Source organism: Saccopteryx leptura, chromosome 6 (assembly GCF_036850995.1).
Source record: "Saccopteryx leptura isolate mSacLep1 chromosome 6, mSacLep1_pri_phased_curated, whole genome shotgun sequence".
Lineage (NCBI taxonomy): Eukaryota > Metazoa > Chordata > Mammalia > Chiroptera > Emballonuridae > Saccopteryx > Saccopteryx leptura.
This window is the reverse complement of record NC_089508.1, coordinates 88,534,841-88,556,082: the sequence shown is the minus strand read 5'-3', so window position 1 is coordinate 88,556,082 and position 21,242 is coordinate 88,534,841. Positions and strand designations below refer to the sequence as shown.

Genomic DNA, 21,242 nt, shown 5'->3' with positions numbered 1-21,242 from the left:
CTTCTGACTTGGAGTTCACAGCAGTAGACAACCTGACTGCTTACATTCTTCTACGGCACCGGTTGCCCCAGAGTGGCCTGAGTCCTCATGATGACCCAATTCCCTCTATTTACCCTGAGGTGTGATATGGTTATGTTTTACTTAATTATTAGATGTGGGATAGATTTACATATTTCCACTAAACAGCTGTTTTGTTTTTCCAATTACAATATCTTTTACCTAGACGTCTAGGACCCACTGTGAGCATGAGCATTCTCCTAACTGTAGCCATTATTTTTTATACATCTGGATCTGGAGAAATAATCACTGGTAGGGTCTCAGACCCTTAGGGCCAATGTGCCTCAGATGTGGGCAAGGAATCCATCAATTTCCCACATGTCTAAGACTTGACTCTAATGGGGCCAGGTCAACATGGGCTCCATGTTTCAGAGCTCTAGAAACATCCGTGAATTCCACTTTTACAAGTATGTAGTTACCCAAATAATGTCTGTAGTTTCCTTCCAAGAAGGATTGGTATAACAACAGGTCTACACTTGTGTTGGTTTTCCAGACACCATCCTCATGAGGAATGAGTCTCTTCTTCAGTCAAGAGTCTGGTTGTGAAATCTTCTGAGTTCTTACCTGGGCAAAGGATCGCCACTTTGTATTGGCGCAGTTGACCCCAGGCATTTGCTCCCCCATTGTTCATCTCTCTTTCTAAAAATCCATTCTTCCCCTTTGTGTTTTAACTTTATGTATTACAACTACAATTGACATTCAATGCTATTTTCTATTAGTGTCATCTGTATAGCATAGTGGTTAGACATTTATATAATGTATGAATTGACTCCCTTGATAAGTCTAGTGTCCTTTTGGTACTGTACATAGTTACTATGGCATTGTTGATTATATTTCTTATGCTGTACTTTTCATCCTGTGACTACTTTGTGACTTCCAGTTTGTTGTTATTGTCACTGTGGGTGCTACTTCAATGATAGGGGTCAGTTTATGTCAACTAGCTGAGTTTTATGTTCCTTGTTTCTTCATTATTGTTGTTGTGACTGTCTCTAGTCAGTATTAATATAATATTGTGTAACTCATGATGGACAACTCTGTCCCTACAGGCAATTGAAGTTGCATTGTCAGATGATAGATCTCTACTGAGCCATAGCAGGATGCCAGGAGCTGATTTCTTTCTTTCTTTTTCTTTTTATGTGTCTGTATTTGTGTGTGACAGAGACAGACAGGAAGGGAGAGAGATGCGAAGCATCAATTCCTCACTGCATCACTAAGGCAGACCAAGTGACCCCTTGCTCAAGCCAGTGACCTTGGGCTCAACTTGATGAGCCTTGCTCAAACCAGATGAGCCTTCACTCAAGCAGGTAACCTCGGGGTTTTGAACCTGGGTCCTCTGCAACCCAGTCTGATGCTCTATCCGCTGCGCCACAGCCTGGTCAGGCAGGAGATGATTTCTAACTCACGTCTAGTTCTCTGATGCAGATGGTGTGGTCATGCTGCATAATCCTTTGGGAATATACTGTAAGTCTCTTATTAAGATTTGCTATAACTTACAAATGGTATCATTTTCATCACAGATACCTTTATACCAGGGGTCCCCAAACTACCGCCCGCGGGCCACACGCGGCCCCCCGAGGCCATTTATCCGGCCCCACCGCACTTCCGGAAGGGGTACCTCTTTCATTGGTGGTCAGTGAGAGACGCAAAGCATGGCATCGCTCACATACAGTACTACTTCCAGTGATGTGGGCTGCACACCTCATGGCTCCGGAAGCACGTCACATCATTTGTTACATCTAGCAGTGACAAATATGGAACCGGACATTGACCATCTCATTAGCCAAAAGCAGGCCCATAGTTCCTATTGAAATACTGGTCAGTTTATTGATTTAAATTTACTTGTTCTTTACTTTAAATATTGTATTTGTTCCTGTTTTGTTTTTTTACTTTAAAATAAGATATGTTCAGTGTGCATAGGGATTTGTTCATAGTTTTTTTTATAGTCTGGCCCTCCAATGGTCTGAGGGACAGTGAACTGGCCCCCTGTGTAAAAAGTTTGGGGACCCTTGCTTTATACCATAGAATTTACCTGGACTCATGGCTCTAGTGTTACTGAAATGGCCAAAATTTGGAAAACTAGCATTACTAAGTGGAGGTAAGGATGCAGAGCAAGAGAAACTCTAACAAATAAACTTGTAAGAAATTTAAAGTGTATATTGTGATGATTTGACATTCATATACATTGTGAAAAAAGTAGTCCCAGTAAGTTAACTAACATATCCACCATCTGTCATATATATCATGGATACATTTAAGTTCAACTCTCAGTAAATTTTAACTACACAATAGAGCTTTATCCACTAGATTCAACATGTTTTACATTGGATCCTCAGACCTTATCCTTCATGTACCTGAAAGGTTGTGCTCTTTTACCACCCTCTGAACGATTACACCCACACCAAGCAACCATTGTTTTCCTCTTTGTTTTTAGGAGTTTGATACATTTTTTTAGATTCCACATATCAGTATTACCATGCAGTATTTGTGTGTGTGTGTGTGTGTGTGTGTGTGTACCTCTATAAAACTGAAATGCAAATAAAGAACTCTCATTCATTTCTGGTGAGAATAGGAACTTGAACATACAGTTTGAAGACAGTTTTGTAGTTTCTCACAAAGCTAAAGAAAATATTATGATGCAATAAAGCAATTATGCTCCTAGGTATTGCCAAATTAAGTTAAAAACATATTCTCACACCAAAACCTGCATACAAATGTGTATATCGCTTTGGGTATAAAAATAATGCCAGCCTCATAGAATGAATTAGAAAGTGCTCCTTCTGATTCTATTTTCTAAAAGAATTTATAGAGAATTGATGTCATACCTTCCAGGAATGTTAGGTAAAATTCACCATTCTCCATGTTGCCCAATTCTCTGAAATCACTTTCATCTGCCTGGTGTAGACCAATTCAGACAAATGATATATCAAATGGCCTGTGGTGTGTAAATGCTCCACTTTCTAAGTAAAAGTCCTGAAACTATCCATTCCTAAAGGTTTACCTACAGATAGATGAGCAAGATATAATGAAATAAGGGCATGAAGCTATCCCAGGACCACAGACCCCATCAGAAGGCAGGTTGCTGGGGATTATCAATGTGAAGTCACCAACCTCCTGTGTTCCAGTAAAAGTGAGTTCCTTGAGCTGGGTGTATAACAAGTTCCTTGAGTTTCATGTTACTAAACCCAGAATAGATTATAGCACTTTTTTCATAGATTTGTTGTAAAGGTGGAAGTCATTAAAAGACCTGCATTGAGTCAATAAATGGTCTAAAATGTGAACACACACTGGCATTTTGTTGACTTAAGGTCACATTTCATACCAGATCCAGTCTCTGGTTTGTGTCAGTTGTACTTTCTCCACAGTGGAGGTGACACCAAATGCCACAGAGGATGGGCAGTGATTGTGGGACAAGCAGAAAAAAAAACACATAATAACCTAACAATTATCTGAGCTCTGTCTCTTCTCCAAGTGGACATGTGGAGGGTCCTGGACAATAGGAAAGAACAAGAGGACACCCATGTAGATAAGAACACTGATCTTTTTCTAGCTGTTTGACTTCTTCCAAAAAACTTTCTAAAGTCTTCTTGAGTATTCTCATTTTCATGACCATAGGTTTATTTGTCTAAGATAAGTATGCCTCTGCCCTTTTTGTTAATAAAATATCATTGGAAACATCATTGGCAATACAAAAAAGGCTGAGTTTAGACTGCTGCCCACAGAATTAAAAAAGACCTAACCCTCTATGGATCTAAGCTTAGTTTGATAGGTATTTTGGTATATCTCGGAGAAGAGAGCATCACTCAAAGTGAGAGAGACAGCAGATGAAGTGGGGAGCTGAGGGGAACAGAGTAGAGGCTTCGTAACCTCATGAAGCTGTTACAATTTCCATCTTAGCTTTCACAGAAAAACCTGCCACAGAACAAACAATATAGTAAATGTCAGTTCCTCTGCACTTAGGTATCTATCTAATCAGGCCAAATCAAGTGCCAGCAGCCCTGGCCGGTTGGCTCAGCGGTAGAGCGTCGGCCTGGCATGTGGGGGACCCAGGTTCGATTTCCGCCCAGGGCACATAGGAGAAGCGCCCATTTGCTTCTCCCCCTCTCCTTCCTCTCTGTCTCTCTCTCTTCCCCTCCCGCAGCCAAGGCTCCATTGGAGCGGAGATGGCCCTGGCGCTGGCGATGGCTCTTGGCCTCTGCCCCAGGCGCTGGAGTGGCTCTGGTCGGGGCAGAGCATCGCCCCCTGGTGGGCAGAGCATGGCCCCTGGTGGGCGTGCCGGGTGGATCCCGGTCCAGCGCATGCGGGAGTCTGTCTGACTGTCTCTTCCTGTTTCCAGCTTCAGAAAAATACAAAAAAAAAAAAAAAAAAATCAAGTGCCAGCAGCCATGTTGTAGGATCAATAATACTTTTCTTTTAGAATATAAGAAGAAACCATTAGCTTGATTGGTCAGAGCCACGTTCTGATACACAGAGGTTGTGGGTTTGATTCCTTGTGTAGATACATACAGGAACAGAATGCTGTTTCTCTCTCTCTTTCTCTCTCTCTGTCTTTCTCTCCCTTCATTTCTCTCTAAAAATAAATAAATAAATAGGAAAAAAAGAATACTCTTCTTCTTTGGAGATGATGTTTAATCAAAAGAAAGGTGACTATACAGAGAAATGTAATGTCTCCATGGAAAACTCCAGAAGCACACCTTTCTGGGAGATCAGCTAGTTTGCACTTGTTTATAAATTGCTAGATCTAATAGAGATGAAAACTGGGCTTTGGCCGAAAAAGGTGTAGTTATGTTTTCCTACTATGCAGAAAGGAGTTTTTTATGGCCTAGAGGTGTTAAAGTTCCCTCAGAGTCATTAACCTTTAGACAGGATCTTCCTGACTCCAGGTCTCTGACCCACGCTTTTTTAGACCATTTTCTTAGAAACACAATGGCAATTTGTAGTTGCATGTACTTTCTCGGAGCCTTTGAAATATACATAAGTCTCCTTAAAATTTCTTGCCAGTGTTATGACCCAGAGAATATCTGTCTCCTAAGACTGGGTCTATTGTTTTGAAATTTAATCCTCCTGGTGTCCCTGTGCCTCAGGCTCTGAGGAAAAGTAAGACCTGAAGTTGTTTGGAGACCTTCACAACCACGAGGTAACATGATCTCCTGTCAGAATTTCAAGAGAAGTTTAACTTGTAAAAAGTAAATAGGTTTGGGAAAATATGGTGTTCGGTATAGCTTTTAGATATGAATTCTGAATTTTTCGAAGTCTTCTTATACTTGTTAGGCCACTGAATGTATCCAGAGTCACATCCTGGAACCTGTGATTCCTTCACAAGACAAAAAGGACTTTGCAGATGTGATGAAGTTAAGACTTTTGAAATCCAGGAAGATGTCCTGGATTATCCTAAATAGAATCACAGTGTCCTTATAAGAGAGAGGCAGAGGCCAGAGTGAGAAGGGACGCAAGGACGAAAGTACAGGGAGAAAAGGCTACATGATGACCTCCACGGTGCAGAGGAGCAGAACCGCCTCTGAAGCTGGACCCAAGGAGACGCTTCTCCCTGCAGCCTCCAGAGGGCGCACGCCCGGCTGTACCTGTAATGGTGGCCAAGCAGCCACGGGAACATTCAAGTGCTGATCACACCTCAAAAAATATTACACGTTCCTAAATGTTTCCGCATTGAGTCCTAAACTGCTCATCAAAGCTTTCTTTTTACAGCAGGCACACAACAGCATTTTTACTTCTCAGCAGTATGCTCTGAACAATCGGCCTCAGATAAAATAAAGACTCAGACACAGAGAGCGTCAGACTAAGTTCAAGGATGGAGGTGGGGGTCTCAGAACCAAGGCGGAGGAAGCCGATGCTCCTCTAACTGTGGGGGCCGCTAGAGGGCGCGCAAGGCCTTGGTCACGAAGGCAAGTCCCGCGAGTACCTGTGAGCGAAGACCCTTAAGGAAGGAGGACTGGGTGAAGGCAGTGGAGCTGGGCTCCCCGCAGGGTGTGAGGCGCGCGCGGGGGGGGGGGGGGGGGGGGGGGGGTTTGCAGGGGAAGGAGCTGGAGGGAGGGGCCATCACGAGCTTCCAGGGTTGCAGAGTCCTCCCGACGCAGAGATGAGCCGTCCACACAGAACAGATAGCCAGGGACAGGGCGAGAGGAGAAAGGATCCGGTGGGGACTCTTGAGACGAGAGCCAGGAGGGTTTCCGGGTGTGGAGACGGGTGGAGGTGAAGGCTGGAGCCAGGGCTTTGCGGGGCTACTCCCCAGTGAAGAAGGGACTGAGGAAGGGGCAGTAGTGAGGGGTTTAGACCCGGAGATGTTTGGGACCAGATACCGGCCAGGGAGTGTCATAACTAAGGACGCGGGGGTGGGACCAGGGTGGAAGGACCTCGGGAACAGAGGGCGGGGCGTTCAGTGCCCAGCTCAGACATGGTGACCCTGCCTGTGGCTCTCAGAGCTGGGGCTGGGGTCGGGCCATTGACGCAGCGCCCTGCAGCAGCGTCGAAGCAAACTCTCCACCCTTACCACTGCTCCTCCTGTGCCTGTGATTTCGAGTTTGCAACAAAACGTGCGAAGGCAAAAACGAGGAACTGATTGTGGCCCCTGGAGCAGCTGAAGAAGAGCCTGGGCACTGGGAGGGGAAGAGGAATGAAGGGAAGTCAAGAGTTCGATGACCTTAGAGTTCACGGAGCCCCACACACCAAAAAGCAGTAACATTTTGGAAGACTGAGGACAAAACGCAGCGAGGGTAGCTTTCCACCCTCAAAGCTATTTCCACACAGTTTTCTTTCTTTACATTAAAGATTTTCTCTATAGGATAGCCTATTCTTCCAAACACTAATCCAGTCTTCCCGTTTAGTACATACATTTTCACCACGATATGTTTGCTGTTAAACGCGCAAAGATTTAGACATTGTGCATGATGCCGGCCTGTGGTGCGCAGTGGATAGAGCGTGGACCTGGGACGCTGAGGTCACCGTTGGAAACCCTGGGCTTGCTGGGCCAAGGCACATATGACAAGCAAGCAATGAACAACTAAAGTGAAGCAACTGAGAGTCGCTACTTCTGACTCCCCCTTCCTCCTCTTGCTGTAATCAATAAATAAAATATTTTTAAAGTAATGAAAAATATTGTGCATGAAGTCATCATGCCCCAATTCTTCCAGTTTTGAAGACTTTTCACCCTCGGAAGCTTGTAGAGCACTCCTTACAGACAGGACAAGGTGCTGCCAATACCGGAGCAGAGGCTCCAAGGGAACAGAAGGACATGGGGACTCATCCCTCTGTTCTCTTTTAGAGTGACAGGGCTTTTATTGTTGCTGTAGAGGTTGATATTTCCATGCATTGTTTTAAAGGAGGAGGCACATTTCCAGGTCATCCCAGGAAAGGCGTCCCCAGTGGATGCCTGATCCCCCACATCCTTTCCTCTCTATGGTCTCTCTGACCCATACAGGGGTTCCTTCCTCTGTGACTTCAGAGATCTGTCAGCTCCCTGCAGCCCCACACGTGTGTGGGTACAAGGACTGCCCCTGCAGAGCTGGGCACTCAGACCACTGACAGGTGGTGGTGCTGGACTTTAGTGAGCCTCAGCTGCAGAGATTCCCAAGGAAAGGGAGGGTCAGTTCAAGATGGCCAGGGCAGATGATCCAGCTTGGGGGCCATGGCCCAAAGCTGAGTGTCAGGTCCAGAATCTGTCTCTTAAAGAAATGCGGATCAAAATAACAATGAGATTTCTCAAAATATTAAAATTCGAACTACTGTATGACCAACCATTTCCTTTTCTGCTTTTTTTCTAAAGAAAATGTAAATACTATTTTTAATTCAAAAAAAATGCATGCCTATGTCCATTTTGTCATTGTTAATAATAGCCAAAATATGTTAATCATGTAGGTGTCCATCAGTAAATGAATGAATACAGAAGATGTGATATATATTAAATACAGTGTGTGTGTGTGTGTGTGTGTGTGTGTGTAGTGTAATATTACTCAGCCATATAGAAGAGTGAAATCTTGCCATTTGTACATAGATGGATGGTCCTGGAGGGTAGTATATTCAGTGAAATAAATCCCACAGAGAAAGACAAATACTGTGTGAGGTTACTGTATGTGGCTTCTAAAAAGCAAGACAAATGAACAAAGCAAAACAAAAACAGTCTCATAGAAACAGAGAATAACCTGGTGGTTTTCAGAGAGATATGGGTTGGGAGATGGTAAACATAGGAGAAGGGGTCTGACCAGTGCTGATGTGATGGATAGAGCATCCGCCTAAAATGCTGAGGTCCCTGGTTGGAAATTTTGCCAGTCTAAGTGCGGGGTCACTTGCTTGGGCACAGAATCACCAACATGATCCCAACATCGTTGGCTTAAACCCAAAGGTCACTGGCTTGAACAAAAGGTCACTAGGTCACTATCTTGGCTGGAGCCCTCAGTCAAAGCACGTGTGAGTAGCAATAAGTGAACAACTAAAGTGAAGCAATGGTGGGTTGACGCCTCTCATCTCTCTACTCCCCCTCTCTCTCCCTTTCTTTCTCTCTCTCTCTCTCTCTGTCACTTTCTCTCTCTAAAAAAAATACATCATTGGAACAAGATATAACTCTATATACTCAGGGCATATACAAACACCAATCAATGAAGGCTGAAAGAAGTGGACCAACAAATTGATGTTTCTCTCTCTTTCTCTCTTCTTCTATCTCTAAATCAATAAAAAATAAAATAAATAAGTTACTGGGATGTACCCAACAGCACAAAAAAATGAAGTCAATAATATTGCAATAACTTTGTATGGTGACAGAAGCTAACTAGACCTACTACCATAGTGATCGCTTCATAATGTATATAAATATTGAGTCACTATGTTGTCCACCATAAAATAATAGAATATTGTAAGTCAATTATACTTCAATTTAAAAAGACTTAAAAATAGGCCCTGGTCAGGTGATTCAGTGGATAAATTATCATTCTTGTGCACCAAGGTTGTGGGTTCAGTCCCACATCAGGGCAATCAGTGAGTACACAACTAAATAGAATAACAAGGTGGAATAGAGAGTTGATGTTTCTGTCTCTCTTTCTCTCCTTTCCTCTCTCACTCTCTCTCTTAACTCAATGGAAAAAATTTTTGAAAAAGACTTAAAAATACAATGAGATTCCATCTCATACCCACTAGTATGGCTATTACCAAAATCCAGAAAATAACAAGTGCTGGTAACAATGTGGAGAAGTTGGGATTCTTGTGTATTGGTGAGAAAGATAAAATGGTGTAGCCACTTTGTAAACCATTATTGCAGAAGCTGAAAAAGTTAAACACAGAATTACCATATAACCCAGCAATTCCACTTCTAGATATATACTCAAAATAATTGACAGCAGAGTCTCAGTAGATATTTGTACACCCATGTTCATAGGAGATAGATTTTATAGTAGCTAAAATGTGAATGCAACACTAGTGTCCATCGATGGGTGACTAGGTAAACAAAGTGTGGTATATACAGGCAATGGAATAGCATTCAGCCTTTAAAAAAAGAATCTGTAATATACTACAACATAGATAAACCATGAGAATGTTAAGTGAAATAAACCAGAGACAAAAGGACAAATACTTTATGATTCCAACTATAACAATTACTTAGATTGATCAAAAAGACGCAAATAATAGTGGCTGTCAGGGGCTGAGTGAGGGGAGAATAGAGATTTATTTTTGTTTACTGGGTAGTGTTTCAGTTTTACAAAGTGAAAAGAGTTATGGGGATGGATGGTGGTAATAGTTGCACAACAATGTGCATGTATTTAATACCATTGAATCATACCTTAAAATGCTTAACATAGTAAATTTATATTTTGTGTATTTTATCACTATATAAACATATCTGTGATTGTGAATGCCAATTGTACACTTGAATACAGATTGGAGACAGTCCTAAGTGTGCCATCTGGGGCCCTGGATGGTTTGCTCAATGGTAAGAGCATAAGCCTGGCGTGTGGATGTCCCAGATTCAATTCCTGGTCAGGGAACACAGGAGAAGCACCAATCTGCTTCTACAACCTTCCCCTTCTCCTTTCTCTCTCTGTCTCTCTTCCCCTCCCATAGCCTAGCTTGAGTGTTTTGCACATCAGCCCCAGGTGCTGAGGATGGCACCATGGAGTTTCTGTCTCAGGTGCTAAAAATAGCTCAGGTGCAAGCATGGGCCCAGATAGGTAGAGCATTGGCCCTAGATTGGGGCTGCCAGGTGGATTCCAGTTGGGGCACATGCAGGAATCTATCTCCGCTCCTCTCACTTTGAAAAGAAGAATGAAAAAAAAATTTTAAACCTAAGTATGCTTTGCTACCCTCACTTGAAGCTTATTTAGGGGAGAAAGTTAATGAAGTGAAACACTTTTTATGTCCCTTAAAATTGTTTCTTTTCCCTTACTTGTTAATGGCATGGATAACATTCCTCCCACCTTTTCTGCCATAGACTACATGCTTCAACATTAGAGTGCTTAGTTTAATATCTTCAAGAAAGACAACAGTTTCTTAAACACAAGGAGTGTTTCGGTGGTGTCACAAAGCAACTGACTTGGGAAGTCCCCAACACTGCTCGTCTAAGATGTCTCAGTACTCATCATTCCTATCCTCATGGGTTCTTTATTTACCACTTTAGAAATTTCAGCCCTCCCACATCTTTGTTCTGCCCACCCTCCATATTCCTACCTTCTCTAGTTCCTCCACCAGTCTTCCCAGCCCTGCCAGACATTTCCCTTCACCTAGGCCCCTCAGCTACTAAGAGTCTTTAGGGCTTTGAGCCTCCTCCCCCACTGTGGGCTCTTGAGGGGCTCAGAGACCACAAGTCCAACTGACTAAGGTTGAAAAAGGCAGGTGAACACAGGAAATGAACCCACAACCACACATATTGCATTTATCACTCCCAGAAATCAAATAATATAATATACCAAATCAACAAAACAAAGAACAAAAATCATATGATCCTATCAATAGATGCAGAAAAGACATTCCATAAGATACAACATCCCTTTATGTTTAAAACACTGAATGAAATCATAATAGAAGGAAAGTACCTCAACATAATAAAGGCCATATATAACAAACCATGAGCTAGTATCATACTAAATGGTGATAAAAATGAAGTCTTTTCCTAAAAAATCAGGAATGAGACAAGGCACTCTTATTCAACATAGTTCTAGGAGTTTTAGCCAGAGCCATCAGGCAAGAGAAAGAAACAAAAGACATCCATTTTGTGAAAAAAGAAGTAAAGGTATCACATTTTGCAGGTGACATGATCCTGTATATAGAAAACCCCAAAGACTCCACCAAGAAACTATTAGAAACAATAAACCAATACAGGAAAGTCACAGGATACAAAATCAATATACAAAAGTCTATTGATTTTCTATATGCCAATGATGAAACTTCTGAAAATGAACTAAAAAAAATCCTTTTACAATTGCAACAAAAATAAAATACCTAGGAATAAATAACAAAGAATGTGAGGACTTATATACTGAAAACGATAAAACAATATTGAAAAAAAGTTGAATAGAACACATTGAAATGGAAAAATATTCCATGTTTATGGATTGGAAGTATCAAAATAGTTATAATGGCCATATTACCCAAAGCAATATACAAATTTAATGCAATCCCCAACAAAATCCCAATGTCATTTTTTAAAGAAATGGAACAAGAAATTACCAGGTTTGTATGGAACCATGAAAAAACCTGAATAGCCAAAGCAATCCTGAGAAAAAAGAATGAAACTGGAGGTATCACACTACCTGGCTTCAAATTATACTATTGAGCCACAATAAACAAAACAGCATGGTATTGGAAGAAAAACAGACACACAGACCAATGAAACAGAATTAAGAGCCCAGAAATAAAACCACTTAAATATGGACAAATCATCTTCAACAAAGGAGCCAAAAACACACAACGGAGAAAAGAAAGCCTCTTCAATAAATGGTGCTAGGGAAATTGAAAAGCCACATGCAAAAGTATGAAACTTGACAACAGTTTGTTCCCCTGCACAAAAATTAATTCAAAATGGGACGAAGGCCTAAATATAACATTCAAAACATAAATTCCATAGAAGAAAACATAGGTACTAAATTCGTGGACCTTGGCCATAGAGAACAATTTATAAATTTGACCCCAAAGGCAAGGGAAGTAAAGGCAAAGATAAATGAATGGGACTATATAAAATTAAAAAGCTTCTGCATAGAAAAACAAACTGACAACAAAACATATAAACAGCCAACTAAATGGGAGATGATATTTGCAAACAACAGATCTAATAAGGGCTTAATATCCAAAATATAAAAAGAATTCACAATGCTCAGCAACAAACAAACAAACAATTCGATTAAAAATGAGAAGAGGACCTGAACAGACACTTCTCCAAGGTGACATACAAATGGCCAACAGATATATGAAAAGATGTTCATCTTCACTAGCTATTTGAAAAATGCAAATCAAAACTACAATGAGACACCACATCACACCTGTTAGATTGGCTGTTATCAACAAGAGAAGTAAAAACAAGTGTTGGAAAGGCTGTGGAGAAAAAGAAACCTCATTCACTGCTGATAGGAATGCAAATTAATACAACCATATGGAAGAAAGTGTGGTGGTTCCTCAAAAAAGTGAGAATAGAACTACCATATGACCCAGCAATCTCTCAACTGGGTATCTACTCCAAAAACTCAAAAATATTGATACGTAAAGATACATGCACCCCCATGTTAATTGCAGCATTATTCACAGTGGTCAAGACATGGAAATAACTAAAGTATCCTTCAATAGAGGATTGGATAAAGAAAATGTGGTACATATATACAATGGAATACTACTCAGCCATAAGAAATGATGACATAGTGACATGTACAACAACATGGATGGACCGTGAGAACATTATACTTAGTGAAATAGGTTAATCACAAAAAGCTAAGAACTGTATGATTTCACACATAGATGGGATATAAAACTGAGACTCATGGACATAGATAAAATAGAAGTGGTTACCAGGGGCTGGGGACATAAAAGAGGGGTATGGGGGAAAGGTGTAAAGAGGTGATGGAAAATGATTTGACTTTGGGTGATGGGTATACAACATAATCAACAGTTCAAATGCAATAGAAATGTTTACTGAAACTTATGTACTCTTATTGATCAATGTCACCATGTTAATTTTCTAAATAAATTTTTTTAAAAAGAGTAAGAAAGCCTATGCATTTATAGCTACACAGTATTAAACAAGTCATTTAATCTTTCTGGGATTCAATTTTTTTAATTCATAAACCATATGTGTGAAGGGCACCAAGCAATTCTTTCAATATTTTTCTCTGGGGAAAACCAATATGATTTAAAGATTTAGTCCCCAAGAGAAACTAATAATGGGCTGGGTATTACATTCTTGTCTCTATGGCAGCAGTGGGCCACTCTCCTGTACCGTTAATTAGCTTCTTTCCCATTATGAAGAATCTCATATTTAGCTTTGTCTTGGCCATGGAAAATACTCTTTACAGAAATGAAAACTAAGCTCTCTTAGTTTCTCTTCTCCTAAAAATTCATGACTGAAGAGGCAAGTAGGAAAGATGTTTTTAAATTATAAAACTGCTCCTGTCACCTTTACTTCCCTCTTTCTGTCCCCCGTTCTCCCTTTAATTTCTGCTCTTCTATAAAATATTTGTGTCAGAAATTTTCTCCTTTTTGAAATGTTCTTTTATTCTATAGCATCTTTGTCTAGTTCTAAATTTCAATTATTAAATTGCATTCTTATAAAATGAATTCTACACATACACACACACACATTTTTGGTATTTTCAATTTATTTTTTTCACTTAAAGAGTTTTCAGATTCATGTTTCTTTTGTGTTCTCCAACTAATTTTAAACTTTATTTTTCATTGTGTGAAATAGTCACCTGCCCTACGCTATCGGAGGACCAAATTCTGTTTTAAATCAGAGTAAAGGAATCTCGATCCTTGACCTCCAGGATTCTGATGTGTATCCTTCTTCTTCACATGCACCATGCCAAGAAATGGTACAGAGCAGCTGGTGGCTGTAAGTTCTGAAATGGAGCTGTTCAAGGATTGGTCAGGTTGTTTGAAGAAATAGGTAAGGGGACAGTGAAGGGGAACGTTCAATAAAAAAGAAATAGTTCTTTTAGGAATAGAAGGCCAATATCATTTTAATTGAAATAGAAATTCATGGATAAATAGGGCTCTTCCAATTAGGTTACAGTGATCCTATTAAATATAAATAATTGTAACTTTTCTATGACTTTCTTTATTAAGTAGCATTGTTGTGGAAGACCACTGGACTGGAAGTTAGGCTGACTGCTAGTTCTGGTTCTTGAATATGTTGCTGTAAACACTCTGGCTGGCCATTTAACCTCACTGGATTGTTTCTCTGCCTGTAGAATGAAGTAACTTTGAGATAACCTCAAAGTTCTTTCCCACTTTTTTAGAAAACTCTAATTCTGATCATCTTTTGTGTTTAGTATGTATCTATATTTTCTGTCCCCAGCTCCTGAATGACTGACAAAATTTAAATCTCCAACAGGACTTAGCTTCTGCAGTCCTTCTGAGAGCCTCACAAAGTCACCAGTTTTCCCTAAGAGGCAGAGAAACCAAGTGTGTGGTCTTTCTCCAAACAAGATCTCTCAGGTCAGCAGGATTTTGTCAACACTGATACATATTCATTCTAGATGTTTGTAACAGAGGGGTGATAGTGAATTTCTTCACTTATATAAATACTCATCTATATACATATAACTGGGTTATAAACAGGAAGTATGACCTTGTAGAGAATTTGTTATTACATTCAGTTTCTCTATATATTTGTGAGGGCTACTATTTTGTTTCTTATATGAACAATTTTGTATTTTTGGTCACTGTTTTTTGTTTGTTTGTTTTTGTGACAGAGACAGACAGACAGGAAGGGAGAGAGATGAGAAGCATCAATTCTTCATTGCAGCACCTTTGTTGTTGATTGCTGGCGAGCCTTGCTCAAACCAGGTGAGCCTGTGCTCAAGCTGGTGACCTCAGAGTTTCGAACCTGGGTCCTCTGCATCCCAGTCCGACGCTCTGTCCACTGTACCACCACTTTGTGAGGCTGTTCGTCACTGTTTTAAGCAGGTGATATAATGGTGGACAAAGCAGAATGGATCTCTAAACCATGAATTTTAATATTATATTTATCAAAAGCTATTCATACTGGAACTATGTTTTAAATCAATTACTTCCTAATATTTTAAAGGTGACCTACCTGTAAAGTAGGTGAACCACCATGACCTACTACCCACTCCATTCTACCAACTCCAATACCACATCAATTATACTTAAATTTATATATGTATATTTGAGGCATTCCATCTAGGTAACTGACAAAATATTTGCCCTGCTTCATCTTGATCAGGGTTGGCAGGGTTGTCTTAATTTTTCTTTATATGACTATTTTTCCTATAGCTTTATTATTATGTTTCATCCTTCCAGTAAAAACATAACTAAAGCAGTAAATAAAAACTCAAGTAAAGTTCATGCTGTTAGATGTTCATAATGTATCAATGTGTGTTGGTTTAAATCACAACAGGCAACATAAGCAAAGATGTTCAATGTTCCACCAACGCTTATCATCATTTTATCCTTATTTATCCTTCATGATTCGTCTTATTCCTTTTCCTGTCACTCTTTTTATTCTCCTCCTCTTTTTCAGATTCATCTTTATTTTTCATATTTCTTTAGGTCTTCTTTCCTGCCTGGTCCTTAGACATGCTGCTAATTCTATTACATTGATTGCACTCATGGTTTCACATTTTGTATTTTGATGGCCTTATTTTAGAATGATTAAAAATTATAAATAGATTAAATTACATGTTATAAATTAAAATTTAGAGTCTTGAGTTAATAGGTTCATATAATAAGGGATTTTTCTCTTTAAAATAATTATCACAATACAAATGTCATTTCAGCAGTACTAACTTAATAGTAATAGAAATTTGCAAATCTAAAAAATTAATTCAGAGACTTACAATTGCTTTTATGAAATAAAACACTCACTTTTATGTGAGAGGTCTGAGGTATTGAGTTTATATGTTTTATCTTAGTTTAATAAGATACAACTACTGATTCTAAGCAGTCAACATGATATTTTAGCTTCAACTTTATTTCTCCAAAAACATTGAATTGGGTGGTGAGCTTAGGAAGTAACCAAACAACTCTTGCTTAACAGAAAAAAAGATATTGCTGTGAAATCTACTAGAATTTATTCCAAATTGCTAACCCTGATCAAGATGAAGCAGGGCAATTTTTTTGTCAGTTACCTAGATGGAATGCCTCAAGAAATTTCAACTTTATAAGAATTTCATACGAAGTCCAAGAAGTTTAGTCAGAACCCTTTTTTTTATTATTTAGCTATATTTCCAATCCTCTTAGTAATCTCATCTATGAATCAATTTCTAGTTTAAGAAAATAGATAATTGGATGAGAAAAGTACAAGTCCTTTACTTCCTCAGTTGATTTGTCTTATAGTAATTGAGTCAATTCTTGTTTTCAAACATCCTTAGTAAACTATTTCTTCAGCTCTCTTTGATGTTTTTATTTTAAAATCTAGTGTAAATATAATGTGTGTACTAAAAAGATATTTCAAAATCTAAAAGAATTTTTTAATATTTAATTTTTCAATTACAGTTGATGTAAAATATGTTTTCAGGTGTATAAGCCAGTAATTAGACATTTATATAATTTATGAAGTGATTATGCTGATAAATCTAGTACCCACCTGACACCATACACAGTTATTACAATATTATTATCTTCTTCCCTATACTGTACTTTTACAACCTCATGACTATTCTGTAATTACCAATTTGTACTTATTAATTTCTTCACCTTTTCACTCATCCCCCCAGTACCTTCTCATCTGGCAACTGTCAAAATGTTGAGTTTTGACACTCACTCCGAATCTGTGAGTTTGTTTCTGTTTTGTTTGTTCATATAGTTTGTTTTTTAGATTCTACATATGAGCGAAATCATATGAAATTTGTCTTTCACTGTCTGACTTATTTCACTCAGCACAATACCTTCTAAATCATCTATGTCGTTAAAATGGCAAGACTTTATTCTATTTTATAGCTGAGTTATAAACTTAATCCCTTCACGTTTACAACCCATTCCCTTAATCCCCATTTCCTCTGACAGCTGTCAGTCTATTCTCTGTATTTATAAGTCTGTTCCTGTTTTGTTTGTTTATTTTGTTCATTAAATTCCACATATAAGTAAAATCATATGGTACTAGTCTTTCTCTGACTGGCTTATTTGACTTATTATATTCTCCAGGTTTATCCATGCTGTTGCAAAAGGTTAGATTTCTATTCACTAATCTACTGATGAACACTTGGGCTGCTTCCAAATCTTGGTTATTGTAAATAACACTGCAATGAACATAGGGGTGCCTATATTCTTTCAGTTTTTCAGGTTTCTTTAGATATACTCCCAAGAGTGGGTTCACTGGGTCATAAGGCAGTTCCATTTTTAATTTTTGGAGGTAACTCCATACTACTTTCCACAGTGGTTGCACCAATCTGTATTTTCACCAGTAGTGCATGAGAGTTCCCTTTTCTCCATATCCTCGCCAACACTTGTTTGCTGCTTTATTAATAACAGCTATTCTAAGAAGTAATGACGTGATATTTCATTATGGTTTTAATTTGCATTTCTCTGATGATTATTAACATTGAGCATCTTTTTATGTTTATAGGCTATCTGTCTGTCTGCTTAGAAGTGTCTATTCAGGTTCTTTGTCCATTTTTTAATTGGATTATTTGATTTTTGGTGTTGAGTTTACGAGTTCTTTATAAATGTTGGATATTAACTCATTATCAGATGTATTATTGGCAAGTATATTTTACTATTCAATGGTTTTTCTTTTCATTTTGATGACAGTTTTCTTTGCTGCACAAACACTTTTTAGTTTGGCCCTGGTTGAATGATTCAGTTGGTTAAAGCTTCTTCTCGAAGCATAGAGGTTGTCAGTTTGATCCCTGGTCAGGGAACATATAGGAACAGATTGGTGTTCCTCTCTCTCTCTCTCTCTCTCTCTCTCTTCATTTTTTCTATCTAAAATCAATAAAAATAAATATTAAAAATCTTTTTAGTTTGATGTAGTGCCACTTGTTTATTTTCTCTTTTGTTTCCTTTGCCCAGGGAGATATATCAAAAAACATATTGCTATGAGGAATGTCTGAGGTTTTACTACCTATGTTTTCTTCTAGGATTTTTATGTTTTTGAGTCTAACATTTAAGTCTTTAATCCATTTTGAGTTTATTCTCCTGTATTGTGTAAGAAGGTGATCTACTTTCATTTTTTTTTTTTTGGCATATATATGTCCAATTTCCCCAACACCATTTATTAGATAAACTATCTTTACCCCGCTGTATGTTCTTGCCTCATTTGTCAAATATTAATAGACCATAAAGGCGTAGATTTTATTTCTGGGTTCTCTATTCTGTCACACTGATCTATCTATGTATCCATTTTTATGCCAATACCATGTTTTTTATTACTATGGCTTTGTAGTATAGTTTGATAGGAGGTAGCATGATTCCTCCAACTTTGTTATTCTTTCTCAAGATTCTATTGCTATTCAGGACGTTTTACAGTTCCATTAAATTTTTTAAATATTTTTTCTAGATCTGTAAAGTATGCCATTGGTATTTTAATAGGAATTACATTGAATCTATAAATTACTTTGAGTAGTATGGACATTTTAATGATGCTAATTCTTTCTATTCATAAACATGGTCTATGCTTTCACTTACTTGTATCTTCTTCAATTTCTTTCTTCAGTGTCTTATAATTTCCTGAGTACAGGCCTTTTAAATCCTTGGTTAAACTTATTGCTATGTATTATATCTTTTTGGAAGCAATTGTGAATAGTATTGTTTTCTTAATCTCCCTTTCTGATTATTGATGTATAAGAATGCAACTGACTCTGGATATTTATTTTGTATTCTGATACTTTACTAAACTTATGTATCAGTTCTAGTAGTTTTTGGTTGGGCTAGAGAACCCCCCCCCAGTCAGATTCATGGGAAAGTGAAGGGAATGTCCCCCACATCAAAGCCACATAACTCAGTCAAAGATACCCCCTGAGTCTGCCCAGAACTCTATATTTGTTCCAGGTAGTTTACTTCTCAGCAAGGTATAAGCTCCACAGGATGGGCTGACAAAGATCCAAAGGGTGTGGCTATTGCATTCCCCTATGCTGATGCCATAAGGTGGGGAGTGCTTCACCCAAGAAAGATGATGTCTGCAGTGCAGGACAGAGCCTTGGCACAGGGATCCTTGTGGCTGTCCTTTCAGCTCTCATCGCAGAGCCACAAACCTTGGTCTCTCATCACTCAACTCTAGTCTGCTCTCTCCTCCCTTCTCCAGGACCCAGGGTGAGTGGCTATAAAATGATGTTTTTGCACTGGCCGTTTAATAAAGCACCTGTGTCTCTAGCAAACTCTGTCTCTCCCTGGTGGAAAAAATCCACACTGATTTTCCCAGCTGGATATGTGGGTGCCTGTCCCTGGCTCTGGTGCTCTGGGCTGAGAATCCCAGCTTGCTGTTGAGACATGATGTTTTTCCAGGGGAATCTTTGCACCTGAGACATCCCTCTGGAATCTCAGCTGCTGCCCTTGGAAGAGGCACCAGACTTTTCACATTTCTGCCCTTCCTACCAGTCTCAATGTGGCTTATTCTACAAATCTTTGGTTATAAGACTGCTCTTCAAAGCCAGTATTCAGTTGATTATTCAGGGTGATTGCTCCATATTTTAGTTGTAATTTCAGTTTGGTCCTGGAAGGAAGTGAGTTTAACATCTACTTACTCCATTATCATCTTGGATTTCCTGGCTAATGAATTTTAAATTATCAACATTTAATGCATTATTTTCAGTACCTGAAAATTGATTCTTCTTTTCTTTCCTTTCAGGTCACTTCAGTCTTCCCTTCTTTATGATTCAATGGACCGAGTAAATGGCTCGGTAGTAACTGAATTTGTGTTACTGGGACTTGCACAATCCTTGGGAATGCAGTTTTTTCTTTTTCTTTTCTTCTTTTTATTCTATGTAGGAATTATCCTGGGAAATCTCTTCATTGTGTTCACAGTGATTTTTGATTCTCACTTACATTCCCCCATGTATATCCTGCTGGCCAACCTATCAGTCATTGACCTGGGCCTTTCATCTACCACAGTTCCTAGGATGATATCTGATCTTTTCAGTGGTTGTAAAATCATTTCCTTCCATAGTTGTATGATACAAATATTCTTTATTCATGTCATGGGAGGAGTGGAGATGGTGCTGCTCATAGCCATGGCATATGACAGGTACACTGCAATTTGCAAACCTCTTCACTATCTAACTATTATGAGACCCAAAATATGTGTGTTTTTGATAGTAGCTGCTTGGATTATTGGAGTGATTCATGCAGTGTTTCAGTTTGTTTTTGTCATAAATTTACCTTTCTGTGGCCCTAATAATGTGGGGAGCTTTTATTGTGACTTTCCTAGAGTTATTAAACTTGCATGCATGGACACTTACAAACTAGAATTTGTGGTCACCGCTAACAGTGGTTTCATATCTATGGGAACCTTCTTTGTCTTAATTATATCATACATCTTTATTCTGGTGACTGTCAGAAAACATTCTTCAAAGGATTTGTCCAAAGCATTCTTCACTTTGTCAGCTCACATCACTGTAGTGGTTTTGTTTTTCACTCCATGCATGTTTCTCTATGTGTGGCCTTTCCCTACCAAGTCATTGGATACATTTTTTTCCATTGTGGACTTTGTTGTCACTCCTGTCTTAAACCCTGCCATCTATACTTTAAGGAACAAAGACATGAAAATGGCAATGAGAAGACTGAGTAGACAAGTTGTAAGTTTTAGGGAGATAATGTGACAGATTTTATTGATAAGAGCACAAGATGAATATCATGTACCAAAAGGACCCTCATGATCACTATAAACACTATAGAATATGTACAATTTTATTATGCTTTTGAAAAACTGAGAAGTCTACAGAGAAAAAGAGGTATTAAATCAAATAATTTTATTTTCATTTTAAGTGAGAGGAAGGGAGATAATAAGACACACTCCCGCATGCACCCTGAGTAGGATTCACACAGCAAACCCCATCCAAGACCAGTGCTCAAATCAACCAAGCTAT

General features: G+C 38.9%; 1 protein-coding gene across 4 annotated transcripts in view; it reads left to right on the top strand.

The window, feature by feature from the left end:
• LOC136376335 (uncharacterized) overlaps nucleotides 1-21,242 on the top strand; it is a 116,882-nt gene that overhangs the window by 21,974 nt on the left and 73,666 nt on the right. The window contains exon 4 of one of the 4 annotated variants that reach the window (XM_066342286.1): nucleotides 5,326-6,317. The exons of the other annotated variants lie outside the window; for them this stretch is intronic. Coding sequence (XP_066198383.1) covers nucleotides 5,326-5,472 — 147 coding nt within the window. The 3' untranslated portion in view covers nucleotides 5,473-6,317. Of the gene's footprint in view, nucleotides 1-5,325; nucleotides 6,318-21,242 lie in introns of those variants that run through there. 4 annotated transcript variants of the gene reach the window in all.